General features: G+C 42.5%; 1 protein-coding gene across 1 annotated transcript in view; it reads right to left on the bottom strand.

Annotated features, from left to right (window-relative positions):
• LOC122718497 (mucin-5AC-like) overlaps positions 1-18,638 on the bottom strand; it is a 298,623-nt gene that overhangs the window by 7,477 nt on the left and 272,508 nt on the right. Inside the window, exons 4-6 of the mRNA XM_043943993.1 lie at positions 1,689-5,903; positions 777-1,091; positions 563-632 (exon numbers count right to left, since the gene is read on the bottom strand). Coding sequence (XP_043799928.1) covers positions 563-632; positions 777-1,091; positions 1,689-5,885 — 4,582 coding nt within the window. The 5' untranslated portion in view covers positions 5,886-5,903. The remainder of the gene's footprint in view (positions 1-562; positions 633-776; positions 1,092-1,688; positions 5,904-18,638) is intronic.

An 18,638-nucleotide genomic window follows, 5' to 3' on the forward strand; every position in this document is an offset into this window, starting at 1 on the left:
AAGTTTTCCCTGGGATTTGAAAAATATTTAAAGTGATGCGTAATGTGTGATCCGATGAAGTAAGATCGCAAGAAGTTTCATTTTTATAAAATGAATTTAATATTCAATGGTATATATTGCTATTTGAAATTATTGTTTATTTTAATATAAATCAAAAATTAATATAACTTTCCTACAAATCAAGACAGATTATCGACGAAAACTTAACGATACAAATTATTTTAACGAAGCAGCTTGAAAAATGAAAAAAATCAACATTTCATACAAGAATATTTATAGAGTATCGATCGAATAAATATATTAACCTTTCAACTTCCGATAATTTTCTTCTTTAAAAAAACATCGACTAATTACCTTTACTCTTTTTAAATTATCATCGACGTGTAAAATAAAATAACAAGTTTCAATAATAAATAAGAGTTACTTTGTAAGATACAACTCTTATAATTATTAAAATAAAACAAACATCGTTTTACAAGATAAAACGAAATAAATTGGATTTTCACGGAAAAGAAAAGCAACAGAAAGAATCCAATAAATCAAAAGAATCTCGAATCTCTACCTTTCGGAGTGGACGATGCATCCTGAGAGGGTACATTGGTCGGTTTCGTTGCAAATTGGCCGGTCCCCACCTTCAAATATCAAATCAAAAAAAAAAAAGAATAACATTGTTTTATTAACAATCCACTCGTACGAATCGAAGGAAAATTAATTTAAGATTAATTTAAGAAAAACGAAAAAGAAAATCGAATTAAATACATTACGTATAAGTTCACCTGTTTCAGTTCCGCCTTCGTTCTGATTTTCGCTGCCAATATGGCGGCGAGGCCGTCGTCTTTGTCACGGTGAATCTGATTCTCGGCTCCTCGGGGTCCCAGGAGTGCCTCCTTGCCAGGTAGCGTGGCGGATGAATTTACTCTCGAGCCGTACAAACTACGGGGGGCCTCCTGAGTGATCGAGTCTACCGCTCTCGGCACATGGAACTTGTAATGGGGCGGCGTGTTGCTGTTTCGTTCCAGTAAGCTCGCAGCCGTGAACGGTGACAGGTTGTGCCTTCCTATGTTCGTTTTGGGCTCGACCGGTGCAACAACCTTTGGGAATAGGGAACACAACGCGTTAGAGTACGATAACGGACAGTTCTCACCGCCTCTGAGACCACCACTGGAACGTCACTTGTTACATCCGTCATTCTCTCGGATATGATTCTCGAGGAAGACGAGAGGATGGTTGAATAGTTATTCGACTGGATTACAGATTTTGTAGGGAAGAATTGAGATCGATGTATCGAGACCACGTTGAGATTGAATGCAGAAGAAATTTTGAAAGGATTTCGGAAGGAGAGGAAAGTAGTTAAAAATCGAGATAAATGTTAAAATGTCGAGATAGAAATAACAAGAATTTCCCAGGAGATAAAAAGGAACGAACGAAGAAATTTGATATGTTCGCCGTGCGAGATTTACCCAACTTCTCGGGAATTTCAAGCTCAAGAATCGTTTTATATTTTCACGAGGCTGTTTATCCCCCGAACCATACCACGCCACGAAGTAACTTAATATCCCTTAACTCTCGAAAGCTTTCAAACTTACTCCAATTAATATTAATCGAAAGTTTATACTATGAAAAACAACCTCGCTAACAAATCGAAACTCCAGCCCATACACTCTCACGCTATTACGTCGAGCGCATACCTTATTCTGAAAACTTTGTTGACTATGATTAGCCAGGATAGGTTGCTGACTGTTCATCTGCTCCTCCCTCTGCTGCTTGTTCTCCAGGCTGTTCCTCAACAAGCTGAGCACCCTTTTATCGGCACCGGTGTTGCTAGGCGGCTCGGTCGTGGCCTGTCCCCCGGAAGTGGCACCACCTGTTGTCGGCGGCCCGCTACCTTTCTGCCCTTGCCTGTAATTCGGGTACACGGACGTTTGCCCGGCTTGCGGCACAGAGTGAACGTTGGCAGGTTTCGTGATCACCGGATGAACGTAGGGCGGTGAAGCGTGAGTGGCCTTAGGCTCCGCGTAATTCCTCTTATCACAGTACGACGGTTGCTGATACCTGGACTCGGACGACGCGTACCCGTTATCCGACCTCTGCTCGTAACTATTCTGCGCGACCAGGGTCCCATTTGGCAACGGGACAGGCAGATTCATCTCTTGCCTCTTCTGTTGCTCGTAGAGAGCCTTCGCGGTCGACAATCTCTGCTGGATCCACGTGTCCAGCCTCGGCTGCTTGTTCGGCCCCCCAGCGCCGTATATCGTCTCTCCGGGCCTCTTCGAGGGGGTGGCGGCAGTCCTCTCCCTCTGCTGCTGCGGCGGTTGGCCGTACTTGCTTCTGCTGTCCAAATAATATTTCGACGGGGAGTCGGACGGGGAGTAATCCTGAATGGGAAGCGCAGCAGGGCCTATCCTTGCCGGGTCCATCACCGAAGACGGATACCTGGAGGATCTCGAGGCGTTGGCGGAGTCGTTGGTCGTCGGATAGGAGGAGGACGACGGCGGCGGCGGAGGCGGCGCCGGCTCGTAAACCTGCGTGGTGGGCAGTGAAGTCTTCTTGAACGTGGACATGTGGGGCAGTGGAGCGGTATTATTAGGATGCTGCGAGGGAAGAGGCTGCGGGGGCGGAGCGTAGAGCTGCTGCGTCGAGCTCCTCCGCTGAAGAGTATTCTCGTGCGGTTGTTGGCCGTGGTGGTGGCGCAGCGGCGCGGAGTTGAAGTCCGGCAAGAAATCGACCTTAGGCGCGCAAACGGGCGTGGACGTTCGTATACTGCTCGTCGGCGGCAAATTTCTCGCGTTACCGGCCGGCAATCTGTTGTCGTAGGCAGGGTAGGAGGCCGGTTGCGGGGGAGGTTGAGGGGGAGGCGGAAGCATGGTTCTGGAGCTGTTGCTTCTCGAGATCACCGTGCCTGTGCTGCTCACGTGCTTCTCCATCGTCGGTATCGTCTCGATGTCGTCCTGGGCGGTCGAGTCAGCGGACGTTTTCACCGTTTTCACGGACAGGTCCAAAGGGGATTCCCTTTTCCTAACCCCGTTCGTCTGGGGCGACGAGGTTGCCATGGAAGGGGCGACCGTGGATTGGATCGTGGGCGCGGTTGAATTCTGATACGAGGAGTACTCTTTGTACCCGTAATCCTCGCTGCCTCTTACAGGTTGATGGTGATAACCCGACCCCCCGCGATCCGTCGTCTGGTAACCGTGTATCGTTGCGGCCGATGGAACGGAAGATCTCGATGCCGAGTGGCCTATGGAAGTGACGGTGGTGCTGGAGGAGTTGCTGCCTTGGTGGCTGGGCGCCATCGTCGTGGCGTAACTCGGGTAACCGTGTTGGGCGGTGTATCTGCTGTACGAGGAATTGGTGACCGTGTTCGTCCTTCCGTTCACGGGCATCGCGTGATTCATGGCCGACAGAGTGGCCGGATATTCGGCCAACCTTTGAGGCGCTGCCATCGAGGACGCGGGCGGCGTCACGACCGAGACTTTGTTCGTTGCCGCGCCCGTTCCGTAGCCGCGTTGCCTTTGCACCACCGACTGCCCTTTGCTCGCGGATTCCCGCCTGTTGGAATGATAGGACGACAGAGCGGCGATGGGTGGAAGATTGTGCGTGTTGCCGCTCCTCTGCGCGGCGATCGACGTCTGGGGGCCGCGGTAGGGCGAGGCGTAGGGCACCTCCATCGAGTTCCTCTTCGCCCCGTCGGCCCCGTTGTACGTGACCGGTTTGCTCGGCTGATAAGAGGCGGCGCCGTTCGCGTTTCCGTTTCCAGAGCAGATCGACTGGGGGGGCTGTATCGACATCTGCTGGACGTACGGCTGGCTCTGTTGGGATCGGCTCGATTGCGAGTAATAGTTGGGCTGCGTGTGTTGCGCCGGTTGAGGGCTCTTTTGGTAGGAATGATACGAAGATTGTGGCGGCAATCCGTACGGATTCGCGGCGTAGCCGGCCGCGTTCGGCTGCTGATAGTGCTGCGAGGTGATGGGGGGTAGGGTGGGGTAGGAGTGAGGGGTGGAGTGAGAGGTGGCCGGGGGCGGAGGGGGGGGATAAGTCGGCGAGTGCGGCTGGAAGCCGCTGTGCGGGGATGGCGTGTGATGAGGAGAGGCGTGAGGATTGTGCAGGGTGGACACGTGGGGCGATTGTCTGTGGGGCGAGGGGGTGGCGTGATGCGGAACGTCGTGGGGCGAGGCGACAGGGTGATAGCCGCCTAGTGCCGCCGGTGGTGGCATTTGATTCGAACTCGTGGAGGAGGAGGAGGAGGAGGAGGACGAGGAGGAGGAGGAGGGGGCGGACGTCCCGTGTACGATCATTCGGCCCGCGTACGAGTTGGACGCCATCGAATGGGGAGACGCGTTTATTCGACTAGAAAGCTGTTGCTGGTGCTGTTGCATTTGTTGCTGCGACTGTTGTTGCTGTTGAGCGTGTTGATGGTGAGGAGGAGGTATCATGCTCCCGGCGGATGGCAAGTGAGACGAAGGAATGTGCGCCGGAAGGTTCTGGTAGGGCGACGACGACGACGTGGACGAAGAGAGCGACGGCGTGGACGACGACGACGACGAAGACGAAGGAATGTGACTCGAAGGATTGGCCGTGTGGCGGGGACTGCACGGGTTCACCGACGAGCAGGACGGAGACGAGGAGACGCGCGAGTTATGCGATCTTTCCTGATGCGAGGGCCTGTTGTTGTCCATCGCTTGGTTGCTCGACGACGACGACGACGTAGAAGACGATGACGACGATGGATTCAATCGATTCTGCTGATGCTGCGTCGCGCGATAGTTGTGCGTCCCCGAGGACGAGCCGTAAATCGAGCTACTCGATGCCGGGACACCGTTGTTGTTGGCGGCGTACGAACTAGGCGGCACCCTTTGCTCCTGCCCTTGGCCTTGCGTGGGAGCGAGGTTGCTCGCGTTGCTCTGCTCGACAGGCGTCGGCCTCGTGGCCGGTTGCACGTTCCCCGTCGACGTGGACGCCGCTGCGACCGTGGACGATTGATAGATGGAGTTCTGGGTGAACGGAACCGGGGCGCTCTTCGTTATGTCCGGATGATGGTAGCGGGGGTAATATTGGGTTCTCTGTGCTACGACCGGCGCGCTCGGCTGCGATTGTCGATCGTTGGCAGTTTGATAAGTCGGTTGGTGCGTCGAGGCGAATATCTCCGCGGTCGAGTACGAGGTTCTGGAGACGGGGTTCAATTGTTGGTAAACGGGGCCCGGAGAACTGGGCTGTTGCGGTGGTTGCATTTGATGCAGATGGGGCGACGTCGGCGCGGTCGCGGTCGTTGGTTGTTGCTGATGATGATGATGATGATGATGCTGATGATGATGATGATGTTGTTGAAGAGGATCGTTGTTGGACGACGAGGAGGTTGTTGGCTGTTTCTGAGAGAAGTTTGACGCGGAGGAGGAACGGCTGGAGGCCGACACCGGTTGCATCTCCGTCAGGGTGATGATGCTCGAGGACGACGAGCTCGCCTCCATGGGGGATCCCTCGTCGCCTGGCCTCGTGTCCGGAACTTCGACCCTGGTCGGCTGGGGTGGATAAGGTTCGACGGATGGGCTCCAGAAGGTGCTGCTCGTCGCCGCGTTGTCCACGGACGACGGCCTGACATCGCTGAGATATCGGTTCGTTTCTTGATCGTTGGTGTTGCCGCTCGAAGCCGATTGCGACGGTAACGATAGTGGCGGTGGTGGTGGTGGTGGCGGTGCGGGTGGTGCCGGTGACGGAGGAGCCACGGACGAGGAGGTGCCATGGTCGTGCGACGACGATACGGACGAGGCGGAACTCGTTGATGTCGCGAGACCGTGATCCGCTGACGCGGTCGCACTACCTGTACTCGGTACCGGCAGTCCCTGGAAGTACTGGCGAGCCCCCTCTAATACGTTCGTGAAGCTCACATCCATGTCACGCCGACTGCTGATCTGCAATTACAACGAATTATTAGAACGAATCCGGTTTAACATTTTCTTTTTCTTTTTTTTTTTTTTTTTTTTGTGTGCGAGAATAGATTTAAATTGTTCCAAATGTTATTTCGATTATTTTGATCGTTTGACTAATTCTTCGCAAAAAGGTAAGCTTCGAGTATTTCTTTAAATAAGTCAAAGTCATTTTGGAAAAGATACATCGGTAAAAAAATACGATAATAAAATAAAACGAACATTTAATAGAATGGGTTCTTTAGAAATTACGCGAAATATTAATTAAATTCGAAGCTTCGAAAGCGTTTAATTTCTACAGTGTTTCGAACGCTGCTCATCGATCTTACGAGAAGAGAGGTACATTCCCCTCGGGTTTCTCACGCAGATGAGACATTCGAAAATAAGGCACGTCTCATAAACCGCAACGGGCGACCCCGAAGATTAACGAAAACTAAGTTCGCACGGTGCTGTCGACTACCAGGCTAGGGAACCAGGTCGAAACATTAATCTTCATTGTCTTGTATTTGTCCGTTGCGAACGAACGCTTCCCTTCTCCCTCTCTCTCTCTCTCTCTCTCTGCCTGCCTTTCCATCCTATTTTCTCCAACGACCGACTCGAAGCGTGATCTCGCGTTATTAATCTCGTTGGCCCATGAAAGATAAGATCATCGCGCTGAACTGCAAAGGGGAGATTCTTCAGAGAGACCGATGACGAGTTACGATCCTAAACGGTCGGGATTGATAGAGAAACCTCGCGACTCGTCTCGATTAAACGCGGCTAGGTTGATACACCTGATAAACGGCGGCGAGGAGATGAGAGGAGGAAGAGCATTCAAAGAGAATTCGAATTAGACAATTTACTCTTGCATTAGAGCTACACAAACTCTGTGTGTGTGTGTGTGTGTGTATATATATATATATTTATAAAATTAGGAGATTTATTTTTATAACGATAAATAAATGGAAAACAAAATTGTTCGATTAAGAATTATTCCATTTTACATTTCTAAACATCAAAGACGAATTTTCATTTTCATCCAAGTGTATTCAATTATCGCGGCCTATCAAATAAGCTACATCTTCGTCAACGGCTAATTCAACATCGTCATTATTGATCCACGTCATCCCCAAAACTATGTTCAACTCGAACAACAACGAGTTGCAACGGAATACAAGGAAGCCCCGGTCCCCCATTTATCAACGTCCATATCACGATTCACATTTCCAGCAAAACTCTCTCTGTGTAACGAGGCATCAACGGTCTCCGAATCCCATCGAACAGGTTTCACGGCGAATCCGTCGATCGAGGGGGAGTGATTGAAGATAGAACCCTTTATCCCCCCTCCCCCCTCCCTCGAAACATTCCGCTCGAACGGAATCGATCGTCATCGATTATTACCAGGGCGGGAGACGCTTGCGAGGTACGATTGACGACCGAAGCGCTCGATCGTTCCGTGTGACGCTCATTGAGACGTGCGAGGCGAACGCTTGGTCCGTGTACACGGGCATACGAGAGAAGGAGAACCGCCATGATTCGCCCATGTTGTACTCGCGCTTACAGGTAGCACAACTAGTTGGTGGAAGTGGTGGGCGAGAATCAATATCGCGCACCCTTGCAGACCTGAGCAAGTTGAAGGGTTGGTTAGTTTGGGTCCCCCTTCAAAGGCCCTCCTCGAACCATCCTCCTCTCCACTCTGCCTCCTCCTCCGCGATTTCCTTTCGTTTTTATTCCAGGCCACTCTTCAGTTCAGCTCTGCGTTTTCATGCACGGCGGAGCGATCGAGATAATTGGGGTTTTAAATTAATATTATCCTTGTTTGTTCAACATTTAACGCGTTAAAAATTAAAATTAGAAGATAAAAATTGGAGAGGTATTTGTAATAATTAATTGTAAATTGGAATTCTGCAAGATCTTAAGATCTCTCTAAAAAAAAAAATATGAAGGGAATGAGATCAAGGAAGATTTATTTCGTACATTGGGATGGAAAGTGGTAAATTCAATGGAATGGACAAAGTATATACTGTTTGGCAAGTATATACTTCGTTTGATTTATTTTCTCAAACTTCTTCCAAAAGTTTCACAATCGGGAAGGAATCTTACTGCTCGAGATATAAGAGTTTTAAACGTTTTCAACTACGTCCACAGAAGAGTCCACTTACGGTACAGTGGACAAAATTAAGTGGACACATTTTTAGTGAGCAATGAAAAGCTAATTCAATTGAACTCTGATCTAAATTTTATTGAACAAGTTAACAAAAGTATAATATGAAACTCGAAACATTGAAATTCAACTATAATGAAAAATATATACTTGACAGTTGGTCAAAACACTATTCTTTACTATTTTTTTTTATAGATTCATTTATATTAAGGATAAATTTATTCTCGTCGCTCCAAATTACTCGTTTCCAGAACCGATAGTGGTTTATTTATATACTCTTTGACGAAATTCAAACGTTTCTTCTTTTGTACTTTGATGATGGTTTAGCCACACAATTCTTTAAACCTACCTCTTTTAATCTTCGTCTTACAGTTCTTGAAGATACATTTAATCGTAGCTGCTCAACGATATTTCTCGATGTTATCGTTGGATTACGTCGAGATACTCTTACAATTCTTCCATCTTCGTAAGCACTTGTGTTACGTTTCCGTCCTCGACCGCGTAAATTATCAACACGGCCATGTTCCAAATATTTTTTATAAATTTTATGAACGCTACTCTTGGAAACATTATATTTTTGGGCAATGTTACGATAACTTTGATTATTCTTGCAATCAGATACAATTATATTTCGCAACCGAGCACAAATTTCTTGTTTTTTATTATACATGTTTATTTGATAATAATTTAAAGTTTCCAATAGGAAGGCTTTACGAATACTGACAAATATATCCAATATATTTCGAATCTCAATGTTTGTTTACATTGTTTTTCCGTTAACGCGAAACTCTCTACGTGTCCACGGGTCTAAAGTTCACCAATATACAAACAAATACGTGTTATAAATAGTTATAGGAACTGATTTTATGATTTTATTTGTACATACGTTCCATGTCCCGTTTTATGTTCAAATTATGTAAAAATTCAAATTCATTTCCACCATTGTATCTGAACGATGAATTTCCTAACGTGAACGTAGCGTCCACTTAATTTTGTCCACGACGGTACAATGTAATAGAAACATGTTTCGAGTTCCAAGCGCGTGTCTGGAACTCAATCATCCCGAGCATCCGTCCAACTACAACTTTTGAAAAGAGAGTCGTTCGAGCTTTTCACGTTATTTTAAACGTCTCGAGAATACGAAACGATGAAAATAAAATTCTTCTCCGATTATAAATCACGTATGGAACGCGTTAATAGTAATTTATATTCATAAATCGATATTTTTAAAAAAGAAAAACTTCCTTTGCATATATTATTGCATATATTTATTGCATATTATGCAGTAATGTTAAAATAACTTGTATATTTCGTAACTATTAAACGTTTAAGCAAATTAAAATTTTCATCGTCGAAGAAGTGGAAATAAAGATTCAATATGAATATTTTATATATCATATGTAAATTTTTTAACTTTCTCATTAATTTTAGTTTTAAATTTCTCATTAATTCATAAACATTTATAATAACGCGCTATTCTTTTTATCTATCGAACGATACAGTCTTTACCTTTCGCCATTTATATATCGTGCAAATAATTTTGAAAAGATTCAATATACTTTCAAACATCTCTGTTTTTTCTTTTGCCTACGTTAATTAGATTTTCATCGAAAAGAAATTTATTTACAACTTTGATTTTCGAATATTCCAACAGATACAAAATTATTTTATCGCGACAAGATATGATACACCGGTGGACAATAAACATGCAGAAATGAATACTCAAAAGGCAAAGAAAAGATCGAGATGTTTCAATTCTCGAACGTTTCTCGGACAATCTGATTCCCTCTCCCTTCTGCCAGAGTCTCTGGAGAAATCAGAGTTTCCGACGAATCGATTTGGGGAATCCTCGCTTGTTGAATTCGATAAGAGAGATCTTTGGAAATCCATCAGGCTTGCGATACACCTATTTATTCGCAGTTGGGCTCAACCATCGTCGTAATAGAACCAGTGTAATTTCGTTAGAACTCCTCTCGAGCAAACTGTTCGCCAATATAATTGGGTCATCTGGGTTTCTGTAACGCGCTCATGAATTTAAGACGAGATAAAATTGCAGAATCGCGATTTGTGCACACGTTGATCCTTATCGATCTGTAATTAAGCGTAATTGCGAGTTAAACGCGGTTGGAGATCGCCACTCCTTTTGCCGAAGGAAGTTTCGAGTTTATTCTACTACGAGATTACTTCTTGGTGAGATTCTTGGGCAAATTTCAAGAATATCAAGATTCCGTAAAGTTCAAAATCTCCGAAAATCTTCGACAGTTCAACGTGGAAATCAAATATCGAGACTTCTCTAATCCACGAAGAAGTTAAACGAGCAAGTGTATGTACTCGATGGATTCTCTGGAAAACATGGAACTCTGTCTGAAAGATTCGAATTTTCGAAGCCAGAGTTTGGACAAAATTTATATTTATGTAATATAAATATAATATAATAAATATATACAGAGCATTTGCAAAATCCTTGATTAAATTTTGAAAATTAATCTTTTTGTTATCGAATTAGAATCACGTAAATAAATTTAGAATATTTTAATATATCATGTGTTATTAGAAAGACAATTACAATATTTTAAAGCTTCGTTAATAAAATAACGAAAACTTTAAACCGCTATAACTCCGAAGATAATGATCTTCAATTAATGGATGAAAGATCATTAGAAGCGCGGAACTTTCCTCTTTAAAACGCTCTTTTACTTATCTCGATACGATTTCCGGTTCCAAAGATATCTACGAATAAAGAAATAATATAATTTTTGATCATTTACCTTGAACCCTATTAAACCCAATTAAATTAGAAAAAATTCGAATCGCTGTAACTCCGAAGATAATGACTTCCGGTCAATGGATGAGCGATCGTTAGAAGCGTGGAATCTTGCTCTTTAAAACGCTCTTTCACTCATCTCGATACGACTTCCGGTTCCAAAGATATCCACGAATAAAGAAAAGATAATTTTTGATCGTTTACTTTAACCCTGTTAAACCGAATTAAAATTAGGAAAAATTCGAATCGCTATAACTCCGAAGATAATAACTTCCGGTGAACGGGTGAACGATCGTTAGAAGCGCGGGACCTTGCCCTTTAAAACGCTTTTTTATTTATCCCGATACGACTTCCGGTTGCCGAGATATCGTCGTAGAAAGAGAAGGGTAATTTTTAATCTTTTATTATCTTTATCCTTGTCGCTTACTCGGACCTCTCGCTCGCACTTCGCCTCACTGACCTATCCCAAGCTCCAGACGAGTGACAGACGCGATTCCTGGAAAAGTGTAGTACGCATTTCTAGGAAAAAATATAGGTCAGTGGGTCGCGGGTCCATTCATAATTTACATTAAACTTTGAATCGTTATATCTCGGCAACGGATTGAGATATCGGGATAAAACAAAAAGCAAATTAAATGGCATACCCTCCTCTATATCCTGAATAAATTTTGATGAAAAAATTTTTAATCTCTCTTCAAGTTTTCTTATATGAAAACTTCAACTTTTATTCATGACTTTATGCGAATATAACTATACGTTATATTATATTATATTATATTATATTATATATATATATATATATTAAATATTAATTGAATATTCGTACCTGTTTGAACTACATAAAAATCTGCTTTATTGATATTACAATTACAATCCCGATACTTACGGAATACGGATTTCCAATAATTCCGATTAACTTTATATTGTTATAATTTTATTATAAAATAATAAAATAACGATTTCAACGATCCATAAGAGCGAAGAATAACACGCTATAATTCCCGAGACGCGTATCACTCGATAGAGGGATCGAGGCTCGAATACGAATGAACCGTGGTGCTCGAAGGTCGGACGAAGATTGCGAGTCGCGATAATCCGGTGGCGCTCGATTAAAAGCCGTGGCGCGGCGGCTGGCCAACGGAACGTGGCGGAAGTACGAGAGAGGGAGCCGAGTAACGTTTTAAGCCGGGTTAAGCCGTGGCTTAAATGCTCGCCACGCGGCGAGGACTTGCTCGCCCGAAGCTGGTACGCGCGCACACACGCGCTCTCAAATACACGTGCGTGTCTTCGTGCTAACTTTTTGTCGGAGTAACACGCTTCGAATTCGATGAAGAGGCCTGGTCGAAATATTTTTCACGCCGTCGTGATACACAGTCAGGATTTGTATATCGTTTAAATTCAACCTTAACATCGAATTCATCGCTAAAATATTCATTACACGGATCGTTCGTCTTCTGTTCCTGAGATTTATTTCTCTCTCTTTCTCTTCACGATCCGTTTTAAAATATTCTCGATTCGATTTCTTTTTTCTCTTTCTTTTTCTTTTTTTCTTTTTTTTTTTTTTTTTTTTGGAAGAATTTCCTTCATAGTTTCGCTACTTTGAATCTCTTTACACTGCATTATACGGTTCCGCACGAGTCCTCCAATCGATTTCCACCCTCTTGTTCTTCGTTACCGCCACGTGGACCTTGCAAGGTAACCTATTATTAACTTATTACTCTCGAACTTCGACGAGTGTGCCGAGCATAGAAGAAAATTACAGTTCACTTCCATTTTAATTTTAACCGTTTCCAACGTTGCCTCGTGTCAACCACGTCCAATCTATTCCGTGATCGTCGATGAATCGTTTCTGACGCGATTAAACTTTTAACACGGGATCGTTTAACTTTTAAACGACGCGTTCTTAATTTAAGATTCTACGGATACGTGTATAATAACCGATTTTATTCTTAGTTATATAATAGATTTCGATCACTTTTATCGAGTTTCTTGAAATGACTTGATTAATTAAAGAATTTTCTAAACTTGCGCGTAGCAAGAAAATGAGAAATTTTATTTCCAACATTTCTCTCTAAATTACATGATATAATACGTAAAACGTAAGAGAAATGTCGATAAAAGGAATTTATTTCGTGCAATAAGAATTCAGATTTCGATCTTAACTTAACGGTGAACAACATTTCTAATTAACAAATTAATTCGATATTATTGTTATATAGAGATAACAGATCTTCAGAAAAAAAAAAAAAAAAAAAAAGAAAATTCTAAGAGGTTCAGATTCATTGCATCATCTGACTGATTCAGCTGCAACAATCGACGCTATTTTCCTCTAATTACTTCTCTTCTCGAACAGGTTTCTCACTCCGCCACACTTCCACGTTAGGAAGAGAAATCTATCTAACTTTAGATAGACGAAAGATCCAGTTTCTAACGTCGGTGAAACAATCCAATCGATCAATTCTATCTTCTTTTTGCGCCCGTTCCTCGAAAACGCCTCCGCAACAGACGCGGCCAGTCAACTCGTTGTCAAAGTTGAATAATTGCACTTTGGACATCGTTTGTTTCAATTCTCCGCAAGGCAACCACGTCCGCCATCACTCATTTTCGAATTCCGTTTCGAATCCACAAGATAGCTTATCGATCAAGCTCATTGATCCGCTTTACATGCTTGATAATAGACCAGTTATCGATTCTCAACGGATTGAGAATCTACTTGTAACAATTTTATAAGATTCATCGCTTATTTAAAAGCGAGAAAAATATATTAAATAATTCTCAATTACATAAAAAAAAATCGATCCGATATCAAAAATAATACCCAATACTCGTCACGTGTCACACAATTATATCATATGTAACGTAAAATTACAAAAATTTTCCACCTTTCTAAAATATAAAACTCGTCGAATTTCGTGAAAATTCGTGAAAATCACTAATTCCCTCCTTCCCTCCCTCTCTCCCTTCCTCTCTTCAACCGGCACTGAAAAATCACCGTCCAAACGATCTGTTTTCCCTCCCCCATTCCCAGGATCAATGTTAAATCGTTTCACAGCCCGTGCACCGGCTAAGGGAGTAGTAGTTCGACGATCATTATTCAAGATCACTCGCGTCGCCCATTAACTCGGCCGGGGATAACGTTTCGTAAGGCTCGGTTTCGCAACCACTTTCGAAGCACACAACGACAACGGTAATATTTCATAATACGGCCAGTTGTAAACAATTTTCCCGGAGGGCAGTAAAAAAAAAAAAAAAAGAAAAAAGAAAAAAGGAATAAGGTGCAAGCGGGCGGGCAGATAGATATCGTGCGACCGTTCGAGCGGCAAGCACCTAGGAATAAGGTCAGGGAAGCCAAACGAGGGAGAAAAAAGGCGATCAAAGCTGGCAAAAGGCAAGCTCTGGGAATTTTCGCCCGAGAAACGCGAGTGTATGTAATGTAAACCGAATAAAACTTCCTAGTTTCGAGTATCTCGTTCATCGAAAATTTCAAATTTCCGACGACACGTTTTCCTTTACACTCCGATTATTTTGACAAAAATTAGTCAAGAATTTTTTCCATACTCGAAGACAGAAATCGATCGAATTAATTATTATACATTTGTTATATTTCGTCGAGCGAGATATAATTAAAATTAAAATTGAAATTAAAATCCAAGACTCCTTTCGATCGATCCTCCTCCTCCTCATTCGCAAGAAGGGTTACATCTAAGGAAGGAACGGACACGTGCTCCAATTTCAATAATAACCGACAACAAGGAGCGTATCGATATCGAATCGATATATGAATTAAACATAACGCATCGTGTCGCTTTGCAAACGGTTCGATATCTGGTGGCCGGAGCAGCGGGGGGAGGGGGATTAATTTAAGCGTAGGAGGCGTTATCGGTGGCCGGTATCATGGGAATCGGCGCGTAGGCAGCAGGCTGGAAAGGAGGAGAGAATCGCTTAAACGGATTACTTTATCAAAGTTGAGGCTGTTGCGCGTTGGTGTGTCGCCGCTCGTGTGTGTAGTCGCCGCGAGACGAGTGGTGAAGGTAAACAATGCATGCGACGAGGCGGCAGACATTTCGAGGAGGCAAACACGCCACATGCGGAAAATTCAGTTTTCCACGGGTGTTCGGTGTCGGAAACGTTGTCGCTCGTAAATATCGCGAGGCAAACCGTGAAAGGGGGGAAGCGAGGCTTGGACTGGGTTGTTGAGTCAGGTGGATGACGTGTATCGATCGAGGAAGAAAATTCTACAAGTTGATGGCTACTAGCCTCGAGCTTGCTCTTTTTTATATTCAAGAAGAATGCGGTTCTCGTCCTAGAGTTTGCAATTTCTGGTTCTTTTAGAACTAATTCTGAACTGAAGAGAGTTTCTGAAACGAATAATCAGGGAAAAAACGAGTAAAAAAAAAACGAATAATTATATAAGAGTATTTTATATAGAGACGAGTTTTTAGATTAGTAGTAGTATTGTTTGCTTATAAATTTAAAAATTAATTTTACGAAAGATTTGTCACATTTAAAATTTGACAAATCTTTGTTAATTTAAAAATTCTGACGAAAATTTGTATGGGAACGGGTTAGATTAATTTATTCGCACAATTCGGTGAAATTTGTGATTGTAATATGTAACAGAAATCTTGCTTGGAATTCCATTTTATTCCATTTCAAAAGTATCTCGAAGTGCTCAAACGCTACTACGATCTCGTAAATCGTGTCGAACGAAACGAGGGAAGTTTTCCTAACAGGATTACCACCCTCTCGAGCCACGCAAACGTGCTCACTTGGATTCGCAACCAGACAAGGCAACAAACAGTCGTCGAAAGATGAACTTTAAATGATTTCTCCAAGCGAAGGAGAGAAAGAGAGAGAGAATCATATGCAAGAACCCAAGATTCGAATTTAATTGTAACAACTGTTGGATCACAATTTCAATTCGTCACTTCTAATCGATTATCATTATCCGATTCGAACATCTTTGAGTTATCTTCCTTGTTTTTTAATAATCCGTATCGATTTCTTTTTATTATTATTTTTAAAAAAAAGAAAGACGTAACACTTATTATAATTTAATTAGAAAATAATAAGAAGCTCTTGAGAGTTGAATTATATTTTTAATAATCCACGATATTAATTTATTATTATTTCTAAAAAGAAAGTGAAAAAGATATATTGCACAGCTTGACACAACAAGAAGCCTTTTATTGACGTAATTATGCAATAAACAATCGAGCTGCTTCAATCATATAAAACTTAATCAAACATATAACAAGTACAATTGAATAATAATTTTATTATATCATAATAAGTAATAAGATCTTTATTTCTGAATAATTTAAGAAATAATATATATCTATATATTTACACGACATGAATTCAACATGGTATATCACAATCCAACCATTGCTATTAATAAATTCTCTACAAGACTATTCAACAACAGCCGATAATTATTAATTTAAAACTGTATCTGTGTTGATCTTATCCCCATACATTTTCACGTTCGAAATTCTCGGTTTCATTTCGCAGAAAACAGGAAAGAATTCTTAACCAGGGAGACCTCTTAAACGAGGTTCCATTTTCCACCGAAAAGATAAGGAATTCCGAAAAGATAGGAAATCTCCTGTTTCTTAACCAAAGAACATGGCGAACGGTTTACACGTGTATCGTTCAACTATTAACCTTCTTTCCTCTCAAAAAAAACAAAAAAAAAAAAAAAAAAAAATAAAAAAAAAGAGAGAGAAATGGATAACAACATTTCAGCATTTAGCATTCGATTCGGGAAAAAAATCCTCGTTTTCGCGAAAAGGGGGTTCTTTTGTTCGACGAACGAAAAATGAAAGAGAGAGAGGAGAGATTAAAGAGAGAGAGAGAGAAAGAAAAAAAAATAAAAGGGACAGATGAAGAGCGGTTCGTAATTAAAGGTTCTGAGCAAAGCAAATGAAAAAAGCGTGGAATCGTGTTGCTGTTCGATTCGAAAGCCTCTCGAAAAAGCTCCTTATACGGGCGCGCGCGCGCGCGTGCGTGCGCACGCGAGCAGAGCGTGACCTCCATAAAAGGAAGTTTTACACGACCCGTTCTCTCTCTGTCTCTCTCTCTCTCTCTCCCTCTCTCTACGTTTGTTTGCCGTTTAAAGCGGTTTCAGCAGGTGCTTCCACATCGGCAAATTGCATGTAAACCCTTTCCGGCCCAATTGCGCGCGATCGAAAAGGACGAGAATTTGCACGCGGTCGGTCTAACAACGCGACACTCGGCCCTCCTCGTCGATAGATCGATCTCGCGCCCATTCGTGCGCGGATTTGTGTACTTTGCCTCTCGTTGTTCGCTGTTAACCCGCGGCTACGAATCTTCTTTAAGCGTCTGGGACAATGCGTGTTCGTTTATCATGAAACGATTTCTCATAAACTCATAGATTTTCTTCGACGTGATTACTTTTAAAAAAAGACACAAAAAGACAAGTTTGAGTGATTCTTTTTCACTCAAGTATTCTCTAAGAGAAAATATTAAATTCGTTGTCCTATCGTTGAGAAAAAAATTATTGAGAATATTAATATATTTAGTATCATAGATTTCTGTATGATTCTTTAAATTGATAAATATAAATGAAAAATAACGAATAAATCAATCGATTCATCTTCAATCTTTCAATGGATCGTTACACGTTCAAAAAAGATTCAAAAAGGAAGAATGCAACGAAAGTGTGGCGTAAGTTTTCTTCTACACACAAAAGTGCATCTATTTGCATAGATGAAGATGTGGGTGAACGTGAGAACGTGTGTGTAGTGGAAAATGCACTTCTTTCCTCCACGCAAATCCCTCCCGGTAGGAAAAACGGGATTCCTCGTATCCTGCAGACTTTGCACTGGAGTAGTAGAATAGTTTTCGTCCTTGACCCGTTTTCAGACGGAACTTGGAAAATTCTTCGTGCTGGATAGAAAGAAATAGCGAATAGGAGTCAAGGCGATATGAAACAAGCGACGTTTTCAACTTCTTTATCTTTGGAATCTTGGGATCGATTTAACTGGTTCTCCTCAGTGATTTCATGTAACAGTGATTTCAAAAACAAGAAGTAGGCCAAGAGTCGTGGCGCGTATTCGCCGCGGCTGAATTCCTCGCAACGAGTCATCGCCCACGCGGGCCTTGCAGTTATTCGTATCTTGCAGTGAAAGCAACACGACTCGAGTTATTTTCGACTTCGATGAGAATCGTACGACTTCGGAATCTCCTTCTTTTTTTCTCTTAATCGTATCCTTTCTTCTTCCTTTCTTAATATCAAATTTGATATCTCTGCTGACTCAATATCGATTCAATATTACATCATAGCAAAGTCATATCGAAATCGAATCGTGTTATTAATATCATTATAAATATCAAGCAATTGATTTTTCTCGACTCGATACGATCGATTATTTGGATTAAATCAGAAGCGACAAGCAATCAAAAGGATCATGAAATTTTGTTGCACGCAGAGGAAAACGTAACCACGATCCGACAATCATTGCTCTAAACGCTCCAATTTATCCAAAATTAAAATTACCTGCAACGGATAATTCTACACCGAATTCAACCACATCAACGATACAAATTCAACCGCAACATTTTCACATGGCCTTAATATTCATTCCCATCGTATTACAATTACTGCGATCATTAATAACGTTTTTATTGTCGTAGCTTTTTATCCCAACCATTTTCGAAGAGCTCGTTCAACGAGAGAGAACCAGCTTTATATCATCCTGGCTCGAAATTTTATCTCGTAACGGTACACCACGTACGTTTCACGACAAATCCATCGTACTTCCTGTTTCTCCCGTTTCGGAACGATCAA

This window comes from Apis laboriosa, unplaced genomic scaffold (genome assembly GCF_014066325.1).
Source record: "Apis laboriosa isolate Shangri-la unplaced genomic scaffold, ASM1406632v1 scaffold104_cov149, whole genome shotgun sequence".
NCBI lineage: Eukaryota > Metazoa > Arthropoda > Insecta > Hymenoptera > Apidae > Apis > Apis laboriosa.